Raw genomic sequence first — 21,660 nt, forward strand, 5'->3', positions numbered from 1 at the left:
TCTTCCACTCTGTTATTCACTTTTCATATCTTTAAGTATTGGTTGTTTTTCAGTCGGATTTCTTCTTTCCTGTAAGAGCAGTGCTCTGAAAGTTCACGTTGAAGTTAAAAGCAAGTTTTGATATTTGTGAATCGAAAGTTTAGAGTAGAAGTCCGAGCTCTGATGCTTTCAGAAGGATGTCTGTTTGTGACAAAGTTCATTTCAAGTCTCGTGCTGAGATGTACTGCACAGACACCTAAGAGAAGTTCGTTTAAATATTCCTAATATCTTTTTTCTTTCTTAAATGTGAGGGATAAATGTGTTAGGTCCATGAGATAGCTTTCCCGTTGGGGGGCATGACTGGGTGGAGCAGGGCAAGGAGCTGTTCAGTGCCGCGGTGCTGCCCCTTGCGTTTGCACAAGCGCCTTTTACCGAGCCCGTGCGAGGGCAGGGAGCTTTTCAGGGATAAACACGCGAGTCGCACTAATACTTTTTCTCCTGCTGTTGGGAGAAGGGAGAAGCAGCAGGTAACTTCTCCCTTGGCACTTTGCTGTGGTGCTGGCAGAGGAGCAGAGCCGTGGCTCTGGGCTCTTGGCCACCTGCTCCCTCTGCACTTTCTGACACGGTTGCCAACTAAATTATCACGGTTGGTGCTGTTTGTCTCTGGAGAGTGTTGTCTCAAACAATCACGGTGCATTTCCACCTTTCTGATGCTTAATAGGTGAGAAAACGCATCTTCTTCATGAGCTAGTTGTTCTTAGGTGCCTTACTGGTCTACAGGGACTAATCGTTCTGTTTTGTGCTTTTTTTGCCTTTTTTTTTTTTTTTTTTTTTTGGATGAACATCTATTTCCAGTCTTTCCTAGGTGCTGTTCAAATTTCTGTCTTGAAAGTTACTGGTGAGAGAGGTCATGGTATTGCAAGAGAAAATCTTTAGAATAATTTGTGATGCTCATGATATTATGCTTGGTTTGGTGGTCTAAATTTAGGCATATTCTACTGTAAACATTAAAAAAAATATTGTTGGAGTTGTCCTCATTGACTTTGCTTTGGGTTTAAAAATAGGCTGTTTTCAGAAAGCTGATGGGACTGTATGCCCCCAGGAACTGGACAAACTCAGTGACAGCACTGAGCCTCAGAAAAGCCAGTGAAAAGCTGTTGTGGCAGCCTCTGCTGAGGCCTCCCAGACTTGTAGTGAAATAGCAGGTGACATATTGGATGTAATTCACAACATTATCTGCATTTATTTTTTCTTGTTTGTAGTAGAGTGGAAAGGAAAATTGTCTCTGTGTTTGGGGTGTTCATCTTTGTTGTGGTTCTCTGTAAATAAAGGGTAAATCTCTTGTAGTTCTGTGTAGTAAGTTCCTACCATCCTACTGAGGACTGTTCCTCCTATGAAATGTTTTAAGATCAGAGAGATTGGAGTTGAGAAGAATTAATTGTTTACCCAGCAGGTGTCTACGTCTTTCTTCACTTTATTGTAAGACAATGACTCCAGAACTTTTGATAATACTGATATCCTCTCCTTTTTAAATAAAATCGTAATTAAATCCAAGCTTTTACCAAGAAGATAGGACCTCTTTCTGTTTCAAGAGATTTTAATCAGCAATAATCATGTGGTTTGCTTACATTATGCCTTACAGTCAGATGTCAGTCTCTGGTCCCCTCTTTCTTATCTCTTGTTGGGATTTTTCCCTTCTATGTAAACTTAACTTGAGTTCTCTGTCATATTGCTTCTCTACACTTCTGCTGAGGCAACTAATTTTCTTCCTTAGATTTTTTCAGCTTTTTCAGACTCTGACATTTTGTTAGAAATTGGATGTTTTGTTTTGAATCACAAAGCTCCCATTAACTTAAAAGTTTACTAATATGGTGTAATTGATTTGTGAATCCAACAGTGGATTCTTTACATTTTCTCTTGTCAATTTATTCTGATAGTCACTTACTGTAATTGTTTTCAAATTTTTTTTTACATTTGATTCTAACCATTACCTTTACAGCAAAAGGTGCTGTAAAAGCCCAAGGAATATGCTTTTTTCTATACTTTTCAATTTTTCTGTGTCTTTTTTGTTTGACTGGAGCTGTGGTCGTGGATTGGTTTGGTCATTGCCATATGGAGGCTTAGCATGAATTTGTTGTTTTACTGAAGATCACATGAACTGCATGGGTATTACTTATTGCCCTGCTTGTCAGAAGTGGCTCCTTGATGGTTTTTTGGCATTACCATGTCTAGAGCAGTTCTGGTTAATTTGACAATCCATCACTATAATCCTGTATTACTGCACCTTGTTTCCAGTGTCTCCTATATTTGGACTGAGTTATTTCTTGAGCCACTCATATTTCTGTTTGTTATTGAAAAGCAGGTTTTAGTTTTTTTACTTTTGTCAAGATTAATGTCAAGCTATTTGGTTTGGCCCTTTTTTCTTATCACTGGCTATCACATACTCTTAATTTCAAGGTGTCATAAAAATGAGCATTGGAGCTGCAACTCCTTGTAGTCAGCTCATCTGAACTCAGGACAGAATTATCTGGGCTTGCTGGTTTTCTTACATTGTTTGCTGCTCTTTCTGGTGTGTAGAAGTGCACAGGAGATGAAACTCCTGTGTGAGATGGAGCTTTCCTGTAGATAACTGCTGCTTCCATATCTCCTGCCTTCTGTTACTCATCAGATGTGTGTGATTGATTCATCAAATGCGTGATGCTGTTGTTGGCCCCCTGGGTATGCTCATCAGCAGTTTGTCTGTGGACTTCATGATACTTCTGAATAGAACTTTATTTGTTTTTTTGAACTAAAAAATATCATGTGTTTTCTCTCTGGATACTGTTCTGTGCCTACAGAGGGAGAGGAGGTAATAGAAAATATGTGCACGTACATAATATGCATTAAGCATTTTCCTTCTGCCCTTCATTTCTTTAAATTGTCTTTTTGGAAGTTATATTTTCTCCAGCTGGGCCTTTTTAAGTTTTGAAGTTACTAATTTCAGCAAGATATCGATTTTGTGTTAGTGGTGCTCTCTGTTTACAGAAATTGGCCCAAGAGATTGATCTCTGCTGGTCTGAGCAGTACTGAACAGCACTGAGCTCAGACACTGCCTGCCTTGCTCAGGGCTGTGTTATGTGTAGATAATAGAGAACTTGATTTTGTCAGCAGGATTCTCAATGTGTCTTGTATCTGAAATACTGAGCTTATGGGCAAGTTCAGATGTGCCTGTTCTGGTTTTGGGTTGAATATGTACTGAAAATGGTGCTCATAAGAGATTGGGACTGCTGGGTAAAATTAGCATGAAAGTTGAAATTATTTAATCATTTTCTGAGGTGCCTGCTCACATCAGTGGTGCTGATGTTGCAAAATCAGTTGGACATCTTGGACAGTATTTGTTTTTTGTTAGAGATGATCTGAAATGCTCCTAAGGACTCTGACACTTTTTCAAGTTGGAGAGAAAGAAAGACATTGTGTATCTTGAGCAAATTCAGGTTCTGTGCTCATATTCTGCCAGTGTCTTAAGTCCAAGAAGAGATCCTCTTGGCTGTTTGGCTTGCCTAAATAAAATGCTGCCAAACTAAAACAGAACAAATGGCTTTGTTCAGAGCTATTCCTTAAACTTAAAAAAGTAGAAAGTATTTCTGGGATGAGATGAGATTTTCTTTGTGAGAAAAATTGAAATCTTGGGAACACAGACTTTTGAACCCCTCACTTCCAGCTTGGTGGAAGAAAAGGGACAGGGATACTGGTGTACTAATGAATTTTTTTGAAAACCTCTTCTATTATTTGAGCTGAAGTTCCTAAATAATGCAGTGTAGTTCTTTAAAAACACTTGTCTAACTCTGTATTTTGAGTTAGCTGAATTTAATGTGCTTATTGGCTACTTGCTGTTGGCCCTTGATGCTGTGTTACTGCTATTAATGTAACTCAAGGCTGTTCACATTGTTTTCCAACTTCTAGTTCAGCAACACTGTTTTGCTATTTCATGATTTTTGCTATTTTTACTGAGAGAATGAAATACTAAAAATTACCAGTTTTCATTTGGAAAGCAAAAGGGAGGATTCTCTGTGAATGTGAGTGAAAATCTGGTAATTCTTTATTGTGAAACACTCAGCAGAGGTATCTTTGGGTGGGTGGTTTTCTCCAGTATTGCTACTGGTTAATTATTTAAAAGTAACATCTGCTTTCCTAGAAGTGATTCTGTGTCAGTAAAGTCAGGAGTAGGAGAGACTGCAGACTTGAATAACATTTCCCAGTCAGAATTGGGAGTCTGTCTCACTCTCTTTTCAGTTCCTTCACTGGGGGTGGAGCAGGGAAGAGCTGCTATTCCAAGAGCTTGTATCATGTGGAAATGAATGTTAAACACATTTTGCAATGGAGAAATGTTTCATATTGTGCTCTCTATTGTTTGTAAATACACATTCTTTGTTTCTGTGCATTTTGTTCTCTTTATTGTGCACTCAGCTTGGCCTTTCCTGGGCTATACCAAGTGTTACTGGAGGGATTTTATTCTCAATGGGCAGATTGTGCCTTGAGCTTTGCTGGTTTTGTGGTTACCTTTGGAGGAATGCAGTGTGTGATGGCCTTCCTTTGTCATCCTTTGCACTTCAGATTCAAAGTGGTCCATTTAATACAACTTGAAGTTTCAAGACAGTGGCAGACAAAAAAGGCTAAGGTGATGCTATGTAGGAGGAGGGTCTTTTTAAAAGAGCTATTTTTTGTTATCATGGCTTATTTTCTCCAACCTTCTTCTATCAATTTCTTTTATTTTTGCTTTCTTCTAGGACTGCATCATTTTTTCTATCCTTTCCCTTTACTCTTCATTCTTCAATTTTCATTCCCAAGCATTTTCTCAGTGAAAGTTATGGAATTAGCGCGATATTCCCTGTTAAATGATTCATTCTTCATTTTTTTTCTAAGTTTATATTTCTCCTTTGCTTGTGTGCCCATGTGCTCTCAGCAGCAGCTGCAGATGAAGTCCTGGCTCTGCAGGTAATTGGTGCAGAGCAGTTTATGGAGTGACCAGAGAGTGCAAATGCAGCTTTTTCTTGAGCAATGATTAGACACTACTTTAGCAAGTGTTTGAATGGTCACTGTTGAACTCTTGTCTCACACACATTCATTGTGTTCTTCCTTTAGAAAGAAAGAGCTTGCAGCTACCAAGAAAGATCGGGTGAATCACTGTCTAACAATATGTGAAAACATAGTTGCTCAGTCATTAAGGTAAGGCAGTGTCTTTCATTTATTGATTATTTATTAATGTCTTTAATTCATTAGGATGAATAACAACTTTAGAGTGTTAGTTGTTGGGAGGATTCCTTGTAATTGCTTGGTTGAAATGGTGTGGGTTTTTTTTTAAACTAACTCAAAATCTAAGAAGGACTTTTGTTTACCTCTTGGTGGAGTGGGCACTTTCCTTCTACTGCAGACAGAAAAATTTAGGCACAGAGATCAAATACCTTACCAGGTTATGTAGGAAAGAGTTGGGAAATGATCTCCCAACTCATGATGAAGTGCTCTAGTACACTAAATGTCTTCTCCTCTTGCATATGTGTGTATAGTATATATGTAGTTGGATTATGAAACCCTTTCAAAAACATCATTGCTGTTCATTTTCATGGTGCACATTGTAATTTTCTAATGTTTGTTTATTTAGGAATTCCCCAGAATTTCAGAAGCTGCTGGGCATTGCTATGGAGCTCTTTCTGCTCTGCAGTGAGGATGCAGAATCTGATGTCCGGATGGTTGCAGATGAATGCCTTAATAAAGTTATTAAAGTAAGAGCTTTTACTGTCACATTTTGTCTCTTCTTGATGCAGTGTCCTGTATGAATTCCCACTGATGTTCCTTTAGTTGCCTTTCTTACTGTTGATAGCATCTCAATGTAAGAGGCTAAGTAAGTTTCTGTAGTAAATTTTGTGTGTGCTCTTTCTCTCTTAGCAGAGGTTTCTATGCCCGGATCAACATCTTGAACTTGTCTTATGTAATTCATTGTTCTGATCTATTCTTGTCTTCAGTTGTTCATTAACTTTGTTCTCTTCAAGTTAACCAAAACAGGAATGTGGGCTTTTCTAAAATCGTCCTGTCTGGGAGGAATACTCCTATTATTGTTCTGTAAACATAAAGACACTTAGCATGAGGAAAAGTAAAAATATTGTTTAAAAGCTGATTGAAAGGTAGTGTGGTTTGCTGAGACTTGGAGGAGATTTCAGGCAGAAATTAGAATAAATATAGTATTCTGGAGATTGTTTGTTCCCCTGCTGAGATCAAGAATGAAGAGCTTGTTGGAGAACAGCAGATGGGCGTTCGCAGGAGGTCATGCAAGGTCTAAATATTGATCCAAAGTATCTTAAAATGAACCTTATGAGTAATTTGTAGCTGCTGCTTCAAGGAGGGGCTCGTGTTCACTTCCCTTTTCTTGGGTTTGTTTTTTTTTCTGAAATACTTGAACTTTAAGACACTGTTATGTACCTACATAAATAATCTAGTTGATGCAAAGTGCTTTAGAAATATGCAAATAATAATTTTCTTTTATATGGAGAGGAGTGTAGAAGCAAGAAAACTGAACATTCATATCTGAATGAATGAAGTTTTGGGGATTGGAAGTTGTATGGAGAAGCTTACAGATTGTGTAGTGTGTTCCATAATGATGGGGAATGAGGAAGTGTGAGTTCCTTGCTTTTTTGTTCGGCCCACTTTGCTCTTTTCACTCTGATTTGACTGGTTTTCTGTTGGAGGGAGTGCACTCTATGAAATGCACGCATTATTATTTAACTCAATTTGCTTTAAAAGCTACTTTGAAACAGTCCCAAATAATATAAGCTTATTTCTTACTTTCCATGAAACACTTATGTAGACTTGTATAAAATTTACCTCATAAATTCTTTAATCTATTTAATATTTTTGCTTTCTGGCATGTTTCAGAGTAACTTGAAAAACCTACTTTTTTCCCAAATGTTTGTATGGTAGTTTGTTTTGTTTTCAAGATTAAAATGGTTTTAAATGCTGGCATTTTCTCGCAGCCATTAAGCTTGGCAGTTGGTCTCAGCTCTTAAGTGGTAACATTTGTGATATTCTAAACACATGGATGTATCAGGCTGTTATGGAGGCTGGGTATACTTTGTATTCTATTTCTGTGCTTTATCTTGTGTGGAAGCAATTTAAAAACTTGGGCAGACACTTGTGTATAAATGCAGAAACAAAAAGCTGTCCAGTTTTACTTTTTGGTTGTGCAAGTGCCAGTGATGCTTGTGGTAAGTAGAACAGAGCTGTTGGACTCCTAAGCTTGCATTTGAGTCAAAGTTCAGCCATTTTTTAGTATCTCAGGCATTTTTAGAGGCTAATTCTTTTGCTGGTTAGCAAAAGATACTTTGTAGCTTCTGTTAAAATGAAAGACTATAGATGCAAGCATTACTCGTGTAACCATGTGTCTGTCTGGAGTTTATGCTCATTACTGTAACTAGAAAATGAACTCTTCTGTGCAGACAAGGCTGAGCACATAACTTGAGATAAACACTGTAAGTCATCTTCAAGTATAACTACACCTACCTGTCAGTACCTCAAAGACAGAGTAAATGGCTCAAAATTTAAATAACTGTGGTGATACATTTAAAAGAAAAAACACCAAGTTGGGACTTTGTTGGTTTCTGTGGATAAGGTCAAGCTGCCTTGTTTCTAAAGCTGATGCATGATGTTGTAGTATTCTCTGTGCTAATGATACTGGTGGGACTGTTCACACAGATTGCAGTACAATTGGCCTCAGTAATTGGAGTTTATTCTTGTAGCAGTTTAGAGCTTACTATGCTTTTTTTTCTCCAGTGATGACATTATAGATTCTAGTCTGCTAAAAATACAGCTGTGCACTAACAAAAAGAGTTCCTGTAGTTGGGTGTGTTGTAAGGACAACTTAGCCTCAAGGCCAAATAATAGCTGGGGCCTTTTTGTGTTGCTTGATATCCTCATATATATGTATATATATATAGGCAGTGAACTTCTCATAAAAACAAAGTTTTGTGAAGTAAATCCTACCTGCTGTCATCCTGGCACCTTCCATCTATAGTTGGGGTGCTTATGTTAATGTAAAGATCCAACCCAGCCAAGATTTTTCTGGGGAAGGCAATGCCATTGTATTGTAACAGGTGTAATTGGGGTGAATGGAGTTTTGTAGCATACAAATTTAACTGGGGAGATCAGGCTCTGGAGGAGCCACAGGCACTGCACTCACTGTGGTGAAGCAGTTGTGGCTTCTAGCTCAGTGGGTACCATAAGATTTTGTAGTCATCATGAGTAATCCTGTGAAGATGGGAGTTTAATGGTGGTGGCCAGGCAGGCAGTTAGAAAATTAGAAATGGAGAAATTATTGGGCAAGGAATAAAAAATTAAATACTGCACAATATAGCATTGTATGAATTCACAGTGTAGGTACTTTCAGATTGTATGAGGGTCTCATCTCCTCAGAGGAAGAGCTGATGGAAATGTTCATAAATTGTAGTATGCACTAGGGAAAAAAGTGGAGGAAGGGTAACCATATATATACAAATTGTTCTCTATAAAAAGATTATATTTTCATATCTTCTTATTCTCTGATACTTTGAAGGTAGAGAATTGTTGGGGTGAACAGAAAATTTCTACTTCTATGTGCTTGCTTTCATGTCGTGTGCACTGGGTTTTAGCCAGGCTGCAGGTTTGAGCCCTGTTGCTGTATGCTTGATTGGATCCTGAGATGTGACACTCCTGGTGTGCAGAGCTCCTTGTGGTGTGTGTACTAACTGGATGCAGAAAATTGGCTGATTCATGAAACAAAGGGTTTTCAGGGGCTGTTAAAGGTAATGGTACAAATACAGCTTCAGTTTGAGAAATAGTAGAAGCCAGCTTGACAGTGGGGGCGTGTAGCAGGGAGTGCCTTTTTCCTGCTTGTGAATGCTGTTCTTGTGGTTTGATGTTCTGTTCATGAGTAGCTGTTTCTGGTGATTGCCAGAAAGCACAAGAGCTCAGCTCTGCTTGTAGGCTGATCCCATATGGCCTTTTGCAGGTAGAGTCAGTAAAACAGTCAATATTTACTGCAAATAACTGTTAGAGTTTGTGGAGTTTGTCCACATTTGTGTGAAGGATAAAGGTGTCTCCTCTCAATATTTATCGCTTCCTCAGTTATACATCGAATATAGGGACCATTAGATAGTTCTGTGCCTTGTTTGAAGCTGTTTCACTGCAAGTGTAACAGTTTTCCTCTAAAGCACCTCCCCTTTGATACAGTATGTTCTCAATGCATTTTATTGCAGGCTTTGATGGATTCCAATCTTCCCAGGTTACAGTTAGAACTCTATAAAGAGATTAAAAAGGTGAGTGATTTTTCCTTTGTGTTCTTTCTTCTAAAAATGTATTCAGTCTGTGTTCTAGTATATTGGAATGTAGTATTAGTGTAAATTAGTAGTTTGTCTTTTAAGATCAAGGTCAAATCTTCATTTTTAGAAGGATTTGTGACTGTTTTAAAGTATTATTCTACTGAATACCTCACTGCTGTCCCCATTGTTTGGATTTAACCACTCCTGAAAGTTTATCTGGCAGAAAATGTGAGCATTTGGTTTGAATGGCAGTTTGAGTTAGCCTTAGTGACTCCCCACCCAAAGGAATAATTCATGATGTTTGCTCCACTGACTAAGCTGGAAAGAATAACTCAAACCAAGAGGGTGATGGAAAGTAGACAGAGGACAGTGACATTCTTAATTGACACAACCTCATGGAGAACTAAGGCTTGAAGTAACCTGCTGCAAGTACTTTATGAATGTATAATTTGTACTTACAGTTTCTTACAGAGGCATAGGGAAAAATACTGAGGCATCTCTGTAGGTATCAAAAGCTACAATTCAGTTATGTCCACAGGAATGAATTTAGTAACAGCCTTTTTGAAGTTTGTGACTGCAGAAGAGAAATACCATGTTTAGAACAGTATCACTGAAATTGTGTCTCTTGCATCTGTAAACATGTGGTCAGGCTTGTACAGACTGAAAATAAAGGTGTTACTTGTCAGACTGTCATGATACTGGGTTTTTTTTTGTTTGTGGAGGGAATAGTAGAGCTCTAGAAGATAAGTCACAAAACCAATGTGCATGGCTTTTCTTGTGTTAGATGTAGGGCCATGTGTGGATATTTTACTGTATTGCTGTACCTTTGTGTCATGCAATATTTTTGAGAGTTTGGAAATGGACATTACTTAATTAACAGAAAGCAGCCAACATACAAATTGCTCCAAAGTTTCTGCATATTTTTAACTGGGTGTAGGAGGAAATATTTTGTTGTTCAGTTGGTGTGTACTTCTTGAAAGGTGCTCTTGGATTCATGACAGGTGAGAGAGAGGTAGCATATGCAACAGGAGCACCCAGCAGACTGAATTTTGTTTGTGCATCAGGATCACTTCAGAAACCATGCCAGAATCTGTTGTTTGGCTGTGAACCTGGGAAATGCTTGTCTTGTAATTCAGATGCAAGTATTTTTTACTTGTCATGCTAACAAGGCTGCAAGCCTTTGATATACCAGCTGAAGAAAGTAATAAAGAAATGACAGTTTTCAAACATCTCAGCTTTATCTTCAGGGGACTCAATTTGAGAAGCTTTTTGGTTGGGTTTGAAGTACATTAGGTAGACACCCTCCTAGGCATCCTGACTTCCACATTTCTCTGTATTTCCAACAACACTAAGGAATTGTGCTACATCCCTGGACACTAATGCAAGGGCATTCTGGTTCAAGTCAGGTGCACAATGGAAGATGTCAGTCCAGGTAAATAGATACTAAACTTCAGCAGTCAATCCATTATGAAGTGCTACAGATCAATATATTGATTTTTCCTTTGGTGCACTCAGAAAAGCTGAATGTTGTTTATTCGCATATCTTCTCTGCTGTCAATTTTGCGCTGTATTTATATCTCTGCAAGTGTTACAGTGATTTTCAGACTCTCATCAGTGTTTCTTTGTTGGCTGATGCCTTTCTCTGTGGTATTTTAAGTAGATTTCAGCAGAGCAGAGAACTCAGACACTTCCTTTTCTGTTGTGATGTTCCTTATTATTCCTTTTAGATTACTCAGAAAACTCCTAATGCGAGCTAGAAAAATGAAGGTAGTCATGGAACTGACTTGACTTCCTTTTGGCTAAAGGAAATTTATGATTTCCAGACACCTTATATTTTTATCTGTTTAAGTAAAATATACAGTATTGTATGTTGTAGGCAATTGTTTGTAGGAAATGGTTTTGCATGATGAAATGTGATAGTTTATATACTCTGTCTAGAATGGTGCTTCAAGAAGTCTGCGTGCTGCACTCTGGAGATTTGCTGAGCTTGCCCATCTAGTGCGGCCTCAGAAGTGCAGGTAAACACATTCTAATAATGAACTTTCCAAAGAACCTTTAAAGAAATGCAGATGTTAACAGAATGTTACTGTTTGGAAGTTTTAAGTATGTAATTAGGAGGTTGGAGGAATTGCTATTACCGTATTCTCTCTGAGTTTATTTCATCAGTGTGTTTATTTAATGGAGTTTTAGTTCTATGCTATACATTACTGTAGGGGGGGAAAACTTGTGAAGATAATGACTTGTATATTTTTTAAGTGTATTCTTCTCTTGCATTCAGAAGATTCTTCTTTTTTTCCTATGTTCTGTGTAGCTAACAGGTACATTTTTGTATGATTCAGTAGTACCACAGAACTGGAGTATGAATTAAAAATCCTTAGAAGGGTTCAGTAGTTCTGCTCTCAAATCAGTTTTTCTCCTGTGCCGTACTCAGGCCATACCTGGTGAACCTTTTGCCCTGTCTGACACGGATCAGTAAGAGACCCGAGGAATCGGTGCAGGAGACGCTGGCTGCAGCAATACCCAAAATCATGGCAGCCTTTGGCAATTTTGCAAATGACAATGAGATTAAGGTACCTTTCTTTACCCTATTAGTGCTCCCTGTTAAATCCCAAAGCATGGTGAGTTAGCAGCATTACCATCCCATGGTACAGAAAGCAGTGTTACAGCTGCACATCTGAATTAAGGCAGTAGTTGCCTTTGCTTGATGTGCATGAAGTAATGCTTTGAATAAATGAAAAATATATTTGCTGGCTTCTTAGTTCACTTCTGATTAAAAGTTAAGTAAGGTGTCTTTGTTTTTAGGTTTTGTTGAAGGCTTTCATAGCTAATCTTAAGTCCAGTTCCCCCACTATCCGTCGAACAGCAGCAGGATCAGCAGTGAGCATCTGCCAGCATTCACGAAGAACACAGTATTTTTATGCCTGGCTATTGAATGTGCTTTTAGGTAAGATTCAGGGCAAAAAAATTAATTGGCTTTTTGTGTAAGTAACATTACATGTAAGAATATGTAGCACTTTGAATATGTGAAAGGTTTTCAGGTAAAGGAAGGATACTTTGACTGAAAACTGCTGATACTTTATCTGGTGTTAAGTTAGAGGAAGATACTTCTAAAGCTATTTGTCTCTCTCTCTGTGCTGCAGTGCTAGTAAGTAATATTAAAAAGAAGTAGCTGAGGCTTGGGAAACAAGTAGCTTGCTGGAAAATGAGGTCTAAGGATTCTGGGTGAACTTTGGGAGTCTGAAGACTTGTGTGGTCCGTCAGCTTGTTGCTAGTGCAGCAGGTCTGAGGTGCAGAGTACCCTGCTGTGCTCTGGGCCACGATCACATACCCTGTGACATTTCTTAGAGGATCACTGCATAGATTCTGTTATAACTTAGAGCAGAAATTGAAGATTTTTTTATTTTAATTTAAAGTGCACAACTTTGTATCAGATATTGCTTCCTTATTTCTTCAGCTGGGAAGTTTGCATGATCTTCTGGTTGTTTTGCAAGTCATGGCAAGAGGCATCTCTGGCTTTCAGTGGAAACTTGCCTCAGTTTTGTCTTTGACAAGGGGTTCTTTACTATGTAGACTGTCTTGCAGAAGGAGAGATGAGGAAGACCAGCAGATACATAAAGTGTTATCATGTTAGCCTTGCTGCTTTCAAGAAGTGTGAAAAATTCAACAGTTACATTGTGACTTTCCTCCCTCTAAAGTGATATGTGATAATGTCCTTGGCAATGATGCAGAATTCAAACAGAAACATGAATGGGAACTCCAGGAATTGATTCTGAATTTTTTTCTCCTCCCTGGATAGAAGATTGTGTTTTCTTCCGTAACTTACATTAGTTTGTAATATGCTGTGGGATTGGTTGTGATTAGCAGGTAGGTATATGGAAGAAAGTTCCCAAAGCAGGGCAAAGTGCAAATATCTTCCATTAGGATAGCAGTGCATCTGTGAGCAAGGGAATTACACTTGGGTGCAAGCTGTCAGGTGGAGAGAGGAGCAAGAATCTCTAGATCATCTCACGACAGCATCAGCTATTACAAAAAAACCCCAAAACAACTTGTGCTGTTATGGAGTAAAAAGAGGTGGAAAACAGGGAAGGTGAGACAGGGCCCTCTGATCATTCTCCCATGCTGCTTAATTGATTGTTAGTGGTATAAAATACATATTTTCAAATGTTTCTACATTTGGAAAACACTCTTAAGTGGCTGCTAGGTTTCTGTTGTTGTTTTTTTTTTATTTTATTTTAAGAAACTATTATATGGACTACATGAAATAACATTTGTGTTGAAACTAGCCACTGTCATTAAGCTATTTGGCCACTTTGTTTCTCCCCTCAGGCTTGTTGGTTCCTGTAGAAGATGATCGTCCTACTCTTTTAATTCTGGGTGTTTTACTTACACTAAGGTATCTCATACCTTTGTTGCAACAACAAGTAAAAGATACCAGCCTGAAAGGCAGTTTTGGTGTAACAAGGAAAGAAACAGAGATTTCACCTTCACCAGAACAACTTGTACAGGTAAAATATGAATAATAACCCTTACCTGTAGAGTATTAATTGGGAGGGAGATAAATAAATACTGATCTAAATAAATATATTAGTTTGATACTGAACACTCTGACTTCTCAAATTCCTGTTTATCTTGAAGAATGATAGTTGGTCCAGTGAGTGGAATTATTGATAAGTAATGACCAGACTTCTACCAAAAAGGCATTTAAGTGGCTACAATTGATTGACATTTCCCCCTTGGAAGATTGTGGTGAAGATCATATATACCAAACATGTGTTATTCTTACTTCATTGCTGAAATTTGATGCTGTATAGGATAACACACGTAGTATGTTCTGTCTTCATAGAGACTTACTCCAGTACTCTGCTGGCTTTCAGGTTTATGAACTGACTCTGCACTATACCCAGCATCAGGACCACAATGTTGTGACTGGAGCTTTAGAATTGCTGCAGCAGCTGTTTAGAACTCCCCCCCCTGAACTGCTCCATGCCCTGACTGCCTGTGGGGGCATTGCTCAGGTCAGTGTATCCAAAGATGAACCTGCCAGCAGGAGCCGCAGCGGGAGCATTGTGGAACTTATAGGTGAGCTCTGCTCTTGGCAGTTGGAGTCCAGGGAAATGAGCATACATCATCAGCTCTAGTTCTCAATGTTAGTAAAGCAGGAGGGTTAAATGAAATTCCTTCCTTCCTTTTAAGTGGGTATACATTCATTGATTAATTACAAACTTCCGAGAGTTTTTTTACAGTTTGTGTTGATGATTTTTTTTTTGTTAGACAAAGCAAGTTTAATATGCTGACTTTTTTTAACCTCACAAAATGAATGTTCTTACCAATCATCTGACAACTGTGATTCATAAAAGCAGATCTAATCAGAGTTTGTATTAACTGAGAGCTCCTTGCTGAATACCAAAACCAGCATGAAATTAAAGCATGACTTAAGCTTATCCTTAACTATTAAAATCAGCTTTCTTGTCTGTGGAGTGCATGTTCTTGAAATTCTCTTTATCTGCTACATACCTGTTTCAAAAGAATCAGTCTCTGATTGGGTTTTTGTAAGGAGTCTGTATTGAACTAATGGGCCAGCCAATATTGCTGCTTCTGGAAGGTAAATTATTAGCTGGAAGCAATCATAGCATGGAAATTTAGAACACATTTTGAAAACAAACTACACACAAGTGGCACAGAATATTAAAAGTAATTTGGTGTCAAATGATCAAAAAACCTCAGACTTCAAAAGCAACAAGTTTGTTATTTCTTCCTGGCTTTGGTTTTTGTTTTTGTTTTGTGGGTTTTTTGTTTTGCTTTGTTGGGTTTTTTTTTGTTTTGTTTTCTACTTGTGGCTATTAGAATTCCTTCATGATTTCATTAGCTCTGTCTTTGCCCTGATGTGTTACTTTCTGTGATTTGCAGCTGGAGGGGGGTCTTCATGCAGCCCTGTTCTTGCAAGAAAGCATAAAGGTGATTATTTTTGAAAACCAATCTTTAATTGCATTCCTTCCTGATTTTTTTGGGGTTGTTTTTTTTCCCCCTCCCCACTTCATTGTCTTGCTGAACTTGGGTCTTCATTCACAATTGCCTGTGTTATCAGCTGAGCTTAATCATTATAAATAGTGAAAAGATTCCAGTGCAATATCTGATATTGCAATCAAGGTATTCTACAATAATTTAAAGCAGTATAATTTTATTTTTACTGTAGTTCACTGTCAAAGTTATGTTGATGATTATGATGCAGTTTTAACTTCTTAAGAGCACATGGAAAAATAATCTCTCTGAACAGGGCATTCTTCTTTTTCATGGTAATACTTAACCATTAATGTAACTTGCTAAACAGTTAACTTCCCTGGTTTTGTTAGGCCTGTTTTTTTCTCTGCAATTCACTAATGCATGTGTATGTTTGCATGCTTCAATATGATGGTTTTTTATTTCTTTTTCTGTTCTTGATTATACATTTTTGTCTTGCCTGTGTAGATTTTCTTTCTTCAATAGGTTGTTCATGTAGCAGGATTTTAAAGAATACACTTTGCTCTGAACTATTCTTTTCCCAGTTTGTGCATGACAGTACTTAATATTTAGTTGTGTGTTTTGATTTAAACCAGTCATATCACTATGACAGACTCAGTCTAGGTACAGCTGTGTAACACTGTCATCACCTGAGTTAGATGAGCAAAATGCTGCAGTGAAACTGCGTGAGTGTAGTGTAGTCACTGCAGGAATTCGTCAGCAAGAGATGTGCAATGCTGAAGAGAAAAACTGCAAGGAAAAGTAGATTAAAACTAAGTGAGATTATATAAACTGGAAGCACCACTACAGCTTATACTTTTTCCAAATATGTCCTGCAATGTTCGTGTGCAAGGAATCTCATTAACCACTCTTTAATCACTACTTTACATTTTGGTATACTCTTAAAGCATACAGATAAGATTATTTGAGCATTCCTAAATAACCTCATCTGTATGCTTTAAGAGTGTACAAAAATATAAATTAGTGGTTAAAGCTGAATGAAATAACTACATCTGTAAGCACCATCATTTCTAGTTTAGAAAGGTCATATTGAAAGAATGGGTATCTGAAGGTAGATATTGCTGCAGCATTCAAAGGTGAGACAGAATGCAACAAATCAGAATAACTACATATATCACATGTAAATAAAAAATAGTAAATTGTCCTTTAGGATCTTTGTCTTGTTGGTAGTCTTCAGTGTAATTTTGAAGTATTAATACTAGAGTAAATTCAATTAAAGTACTTATTAAAACACTAATCTTTCACTTGGTGAGAAAACATGTATGAGTCATCAGCTTTCATCCTTTTTCAAGATTATGGCATGAAGATTTTGAGGTCTAAACAATGGCATAAACAATTTGAAGAAATCCCTTCACAGTTTTGTGCTTTGTACAGGTTTATTTTCAAATTGTGAATTGTTCATTTCCTGTTGCTCTCCATTGTAGAAAAGAGGGAAAATCCAAGCCTATTCCCACTTCCTCCTTGAAGTCATTCTGCAGTCATACAGAGTAGTGGGCAATGGATGGGACTTCTCAAGCTGTAATGCTCCTTTGTGTGTAGAGGTGTGAAGTGAGGCTGATCTACAGAATTCTCTGTTTCACATCTTTGCAATCTTGCTGCATCAGAGCAGCTTCAGTTCTGAGCGGCTGGCCTGCATTGGTTCATTTTTGCTTCAACTTCAGAAGTTTATTTGCAAAAAAGGCTGAAAATTCCTTTTGAAATCAAAGCCTATGTTTTGAAAGCAACTTAACTGGATTTTTTTCTTGTCAAATAGAGGAAAAGTATCCTGCTGTGTGTGTTATATACTCATTAATACATTTAAGCATACAAAACCTAATGTGCCTAATGACTGTTTTTCAGTATTCTTATTCTTTCACTTACTTTTAGAGGTGGACAGCCATGGAAAGCAGAAGAACATCCTGGTTTGTTTCAGTGAAATGGATGTAAATGTGCAAAATAATAGAGAAGAATATATTATACTTTGTGCTTTTTGTTGGGAACTCCTAGCAGGATTTTACTCATTCATTCATAGGAGTGTGTAGTTCTCAATTACTGTCATTTTACATGGAAGGTATATGGAAATGCCATGTTTACTTTTCTGCCTTACTACAGTTTTGAGTGTCATAAATCATGCTTTTAGGAGAAAGGGAATTCTACAGTGGTACTGCTATGTGTGAAAGCAGTGGAGAAAAAGAAATTAATACAAAAAACCACAAAATACAAAAGTGTATTAATGCTTTTTTACCCCCAGGTGACTTGAATAAGGTACAAAGATATTCACCCAGAGTTTTCCAAACATTAGTATCTTGCATTATGAAACTTAGACTACCAGTGCAGCTTGGTAGTCTAAGCAAAATCCTTCTCAGAGCACTTGGTGTGAGTCCCTCCGTCTCAGCAAGGGACTTGCAACCTGGAGAAGGATGAGCTTAGCAGCTCCCTCTGCACTCCCTGTGTGTCCCAGGGACAGATTTGCAGTGCAGTTGTGTCCTTGGTTGCCTTCCAGGCACTGTGCATCTGCAGGTATCTTTCTCTTTCCACTGCCTGCAATATAAGTAGATAATGCTCTGTGAGTAAGAGAGCTCAGTGGTGGTTGGGGTTATGTTAGAAGTGGTTCTCAAGTTTCTTATGGCAAAAGCATCTCTGAAGATTTTTTGCCTTAGTAATCCTTAGCTCTCCATGGTTGTCCATGGTTCATCACCCTCTCCCACCTGTGTTGCCTTGTGCTTCTACTCTGCACTGCTCTTCCCCCTGGGCTTTTTCTGTACTGTCATCTTTGGGGTTCTGAGCAGCCTTTGATAATTTTTGTAGCCTTAGGGAGAAAGAGGTCATTTATTCTATTACTTGTGGTGCATTAATGCTCTTCAGAGTTGAGGGCAGACATCCAGATGCTAGATATCCAGTTCTTAGGAATAGCACATACTTGATGAAATTAGTGGGATCCTAAATGTTATCGACAAAAATAAGCTAGAAGTAATAAGATTGTAGGTTGTATCCTGAATGGTTGCACTGGTAAATAAAATTGCTTAACTCTGTTTTCTTGTCACTGCTGCCTCTTTCTTTCCTGATGAATTAGTGAGGGACTGGGTGTGCACTTTATTCATTCCTTTCATCAGTTACCCGTCATAGCTGTGAAAAATTATTTGGATAAACTTACTAAGAATAGGTTTCACAACTGACTGTAATTTTTGACAACTAAAGGTTTTTCTTGTATCACTTCTCAGGTAAAGTACTTCTTGGTGAAGAAGAGGGCTTGGATGATGATTCTGAAACCCGATCTGATGTCAGCTCTGCATCATTTGCAGGTACCTGCCTTTCTCTTTAGCAGTGCAGTCAGCAAATACATTCTGTTATTGCTCTGTGCAAAATGTCCAAGTGATGTGTTATGGTGGTAAGGAAGTTTTTGGGCATTCAAAAGACATGGTAAACAAAAACCATAAATACTGTGGAGTGTAAAACATAAGGAAATTGAGTGCAGTCTTTTTTTAAAGAGATGGGGTGGAATCTTTATAAGATGCCTGTTTTCCTACCTGTAGTTTAACTGTTCCATTACACACTTTCCTTAGCCTAGTTTAAGGTGTGCTTTAGCCTGCGTTTTCATGTCAAGAGTGAAACACAAATTCAAGCACTGGGCTGACTGATAAATGCCTGTGTTTTGCAGCTTCTGTGAAGGGTGAGATAACCAGTGAGCTGGCTTCTTCATCAGGAGTGTCGACAGCTGGCTCGGTGGGGAGCTCAGCTGCGGATGCCACGGGCCACGACATCATCACGGAGCAGCCGCGCTCGCAGCACACGCTGCAGTCGGAGCCCGTGGAGCTGCCCAGCTGTGAGCTGAGCAGTGCAGCTGCTGAAGGGGAGGAGGAGGAAATGCTCAGTCGAAGCTCCAGCCAGATCAGTGCTGTCCAGTCAGATGCCACTATGGATTTGAATGATGGCACGCAGGCTTCCTCACCTATTAGTGATAGCTCTCAGACCACTACAGAAGGTCCAGACTCTGCTGTAACCCCTTCAGACAGCTCTGAAATTGTAAGTGTGCAGCGGGCAGAGGGGGGATCTCCTTCTACTGAGGGGCCCGACATATCTCAGAGCTCTTCCATGGAGGGCCCAGACTTGGATTCGTCTCCTTACTCGTCTTCTACTTTTCAATCCTCAGCTAGTAACAGTGGAAAGGTCAGCAGCTCACACCTCTATTGGAGAGCTTGACCTCCTTTTAACACTTTCACTTCAGCAATAATGAAAAGCTACAGAGCTGGAATCAGTGTGTTCTCTGGGTAGGTCATGTGAAGGCATTACAGATGTCGCTCACTGGAAGAATGGCAATTGTCAAAGTCTTGCCATAAATATCTTCTCTTAGTAGTATATCCTTAATTTTGTATATATATATATTAATAATTGTTTTGGTGCAGGAGGGTTAATGGAAGTGTTAAAGGGTGAGCAGTTTTTTTGGAATGATAAAGAAATATTTTTGGAGCACAATGCTTCACACTGCCTTCTGCCTGTGCTTTTACACTTGGCGGCACAACTCGTTTGTTTTTTTGCCTTTTTATTCCATCTTAAGGATTTCTCCTATAATGGGCAAACGCTGCATGATTTACAAATGTAGCAGTTACATATCTAATAAACACCTGAAATGTGCATACACTATATCTATTTTAAGACATTTGTCTCTCTTGGGCAAGTGTATTGTGAGGTGATAATAAAAACACAAAAATACAATTACTGGGAACCAGAGCAGAAAATTCAAAAGGGCAAAAATTTAGAACAAGTTAAGAGCTTTTCAAACATATCAAACTTTTGGCTCTCATTTTCTGATAGTAATTTGGAAGACTAATAGTCTCTTAGCACTATAAAAAATAGTAAATTTATAATTATGCTAAGAAAATACTTCTGCAAGTGTGAGAATTCAAGAACCAAGGGAGTGATGATAATTGCTCTCTAAATTAAATGAAGGCAGTGCAGAGGCCAAAGTGAGCAGGCATTTATTGACAAGATGTGTTTATTGGCATGATGTGTTTATGCAAATTCTTGTCAGTTGGCATACTGTTTACAAGCAGTAATTATGTGTAAAATTATCCATTCATAATTGAGACTAAGTGATTGTCCAAATTACTGGCACACAAGCTTTTTAATGAACAATTTCCAGGTGCTTTTGAAGACAGGAAGTAACTGAAGAAGTGTACTGTTTTCTGATAAAATTAGTGAAATTGTTTATTTTACTTTACTGTAATTGATCATTATGATTAACTTTCATGGTTATTTTTTCATATACCTACTGCCTATATATTGCCTTGGTTCCAAGGGTCAAACTCTTTTCCAGATGAGTCCATTTTAGTAGTCTCTGGTTTTGAGTGAAGAAATTGAAATACTTTAAACTTCTTTGTCCTTTCTTGTCCTACACAGTGTGTTCTTAGTTTGATTTCACATATCCAGGACAAGTGAGGTTATGGGGGATTTTAACTGCAAGGGCTAACTTCAGTTTGTGGCAGTAAAGGTGTTGGTTGTGATTTGTAACTGCTGAGAGAGAAACATTTGTGATGAGGGAGCAAGGGGAGCAGTGGACTGAGTTTTACTTGGTTCCTGTTGGTAGCCAAGTTCATAGCTCAGCTGAGGGACTCTCAGAGGGAACTATGGCTCCAATAGCCCCAGAGCTGCAGGAGGAGGGGAAGTGCTGTGGGGCTTACATGCAGCTGGACACTAATATTTATCAGGCTCATGTTTGCTTTCAGGCTATTTGTAGATTACTAACACTGCATGTTTCAAATTTAATACTCTGTGTAAAGAGAAATTATTTTAAGCCCTGTCCTTGCGCTGTATAGGTTTTGGAGGGTGCTGAAGGACAGTATTCTGGAATGCATATTGGGCAGCTGCAGGATGAGGAAGATGAAGCTGCAAATATTCTCCAAGATGATTCGTCAGAGTCCTTCAGAAATTCTTCTCTTGGTATGTGGATAAATACAGGGGTGGGCCAGACTGGGGACACCATTGCCTCCAGGTGTTCAGGTGCATCTGCACTTCAGGGGAGTGAAGACTCATTTAATGGACATGAAAAACAAATAACTAGATGGATATGTGCAATAAGGAATATATTTCAACACTTGTGATCAATTACTTGTTTTGATCACTGCTAATTTGTTTTTCATGTTTGTATAATTAGTGTAATTAAAGTGCTTTTAGTTTGCATCTGAAATAGTATTTCATGAATTGCCTTTTTCTAAAGCTCTTCAACAGTCTCACCTGCTGAAAACCATGAGCCATAGCAGGCAGCCCTCTGATAGCAGCGTGGATCGATTTACATCCAAAGAGGATGCAGCAGATGCTGGTGAACACGAGAACAAGGTGAGAAGTCATCACAGTGGTCAGATTT

General features: G+C 38.4%; 1 protein-coding gene across 4 annotated transcripts in view; it reads left to right on the plus strand.

The window, feature by feature from the left end:
• HTT (huntingtin) overlaps positions 1 to 21,660 on the plus strand; it is an 82,052-nt gene that overhangs the window by 857 nt on the left and 59,535 nt on the right. For 2 of the 4 annotated variants that reach the window (XM_064710237.1, XM_064710240.1), the window contains exons 2-14: positions 5,101 to 5,184; positions 5,618 to 5,738; positions 9,240 to 9,299; positions 11,241 to 11,320; positions 11,734 to 11,872; positions 12,105 to 12,246; positions 13,629 to 13,807; positions 14,177 to 14,381; positions 15,210 to 15,257; positions 18,521 to 18,601; positions 18,958 to 19,322; positions 21,113 to 21,236; positions 21,514 to 21,632. In XM_064710237.1, the coding sequence (XP_064566307.1) occupies positions 5,101 to 5,184; positions 5,618 to 5,738; positions 9,240 to 9,299; positions 11,241 to 11,320; positions 11,734 to 11,872; positions 12,105 to 12,246; positions 13,629 to 13,807; positions 14,177 to 14,381; positions 15,210 to 15,257; positions 18,521 to 18,601; positions 18,958 to 19,322; positions 21,113 to 21,236; positions 21,514 to 21,632 (1,747 nt within the window). Of the gene's footprint in view, positions 1 to 4,887; positions 4,954 to 5,100; positions 5,185 to 5,617; positions 5,739 to 9,239; positions 9,300 to 11,240; positions 11,321 to 11,733; positions 11,873 to 12,104; positions 12,247 to 13,628; positions 13,808 to 14,176; positions 14,382 to 15,209; positions 15,258 to 18,520; positions 18,602 to 18,957; positions 19,323 to 21,112; positions 21,237 to 21,513; positions 21,633 to 21,660 lie in introns of those variants that run through there. The other 2 variants (XM_064710239.1, XM_064710238.1) reach the window with 2 other exon arrangements.

The sequence above is a fragment of the Zonotrichia leucophrys genome, chromosome 4, assembly GCF_028769735.1.
Source record: "Zonotrichia leucophrys gambelii isolate GWCS_2022_RI chromosome 4, RI_Zleu_2.0, whole genome shotgun sequence".
Taxonomy (NCBI): domain Eukaryota; kingdom Metazoa; phylum Chordata; class Aves; order Passeriformes; family Passerellidae; genus Zonotrichia; species Zonotrichia leucophrys.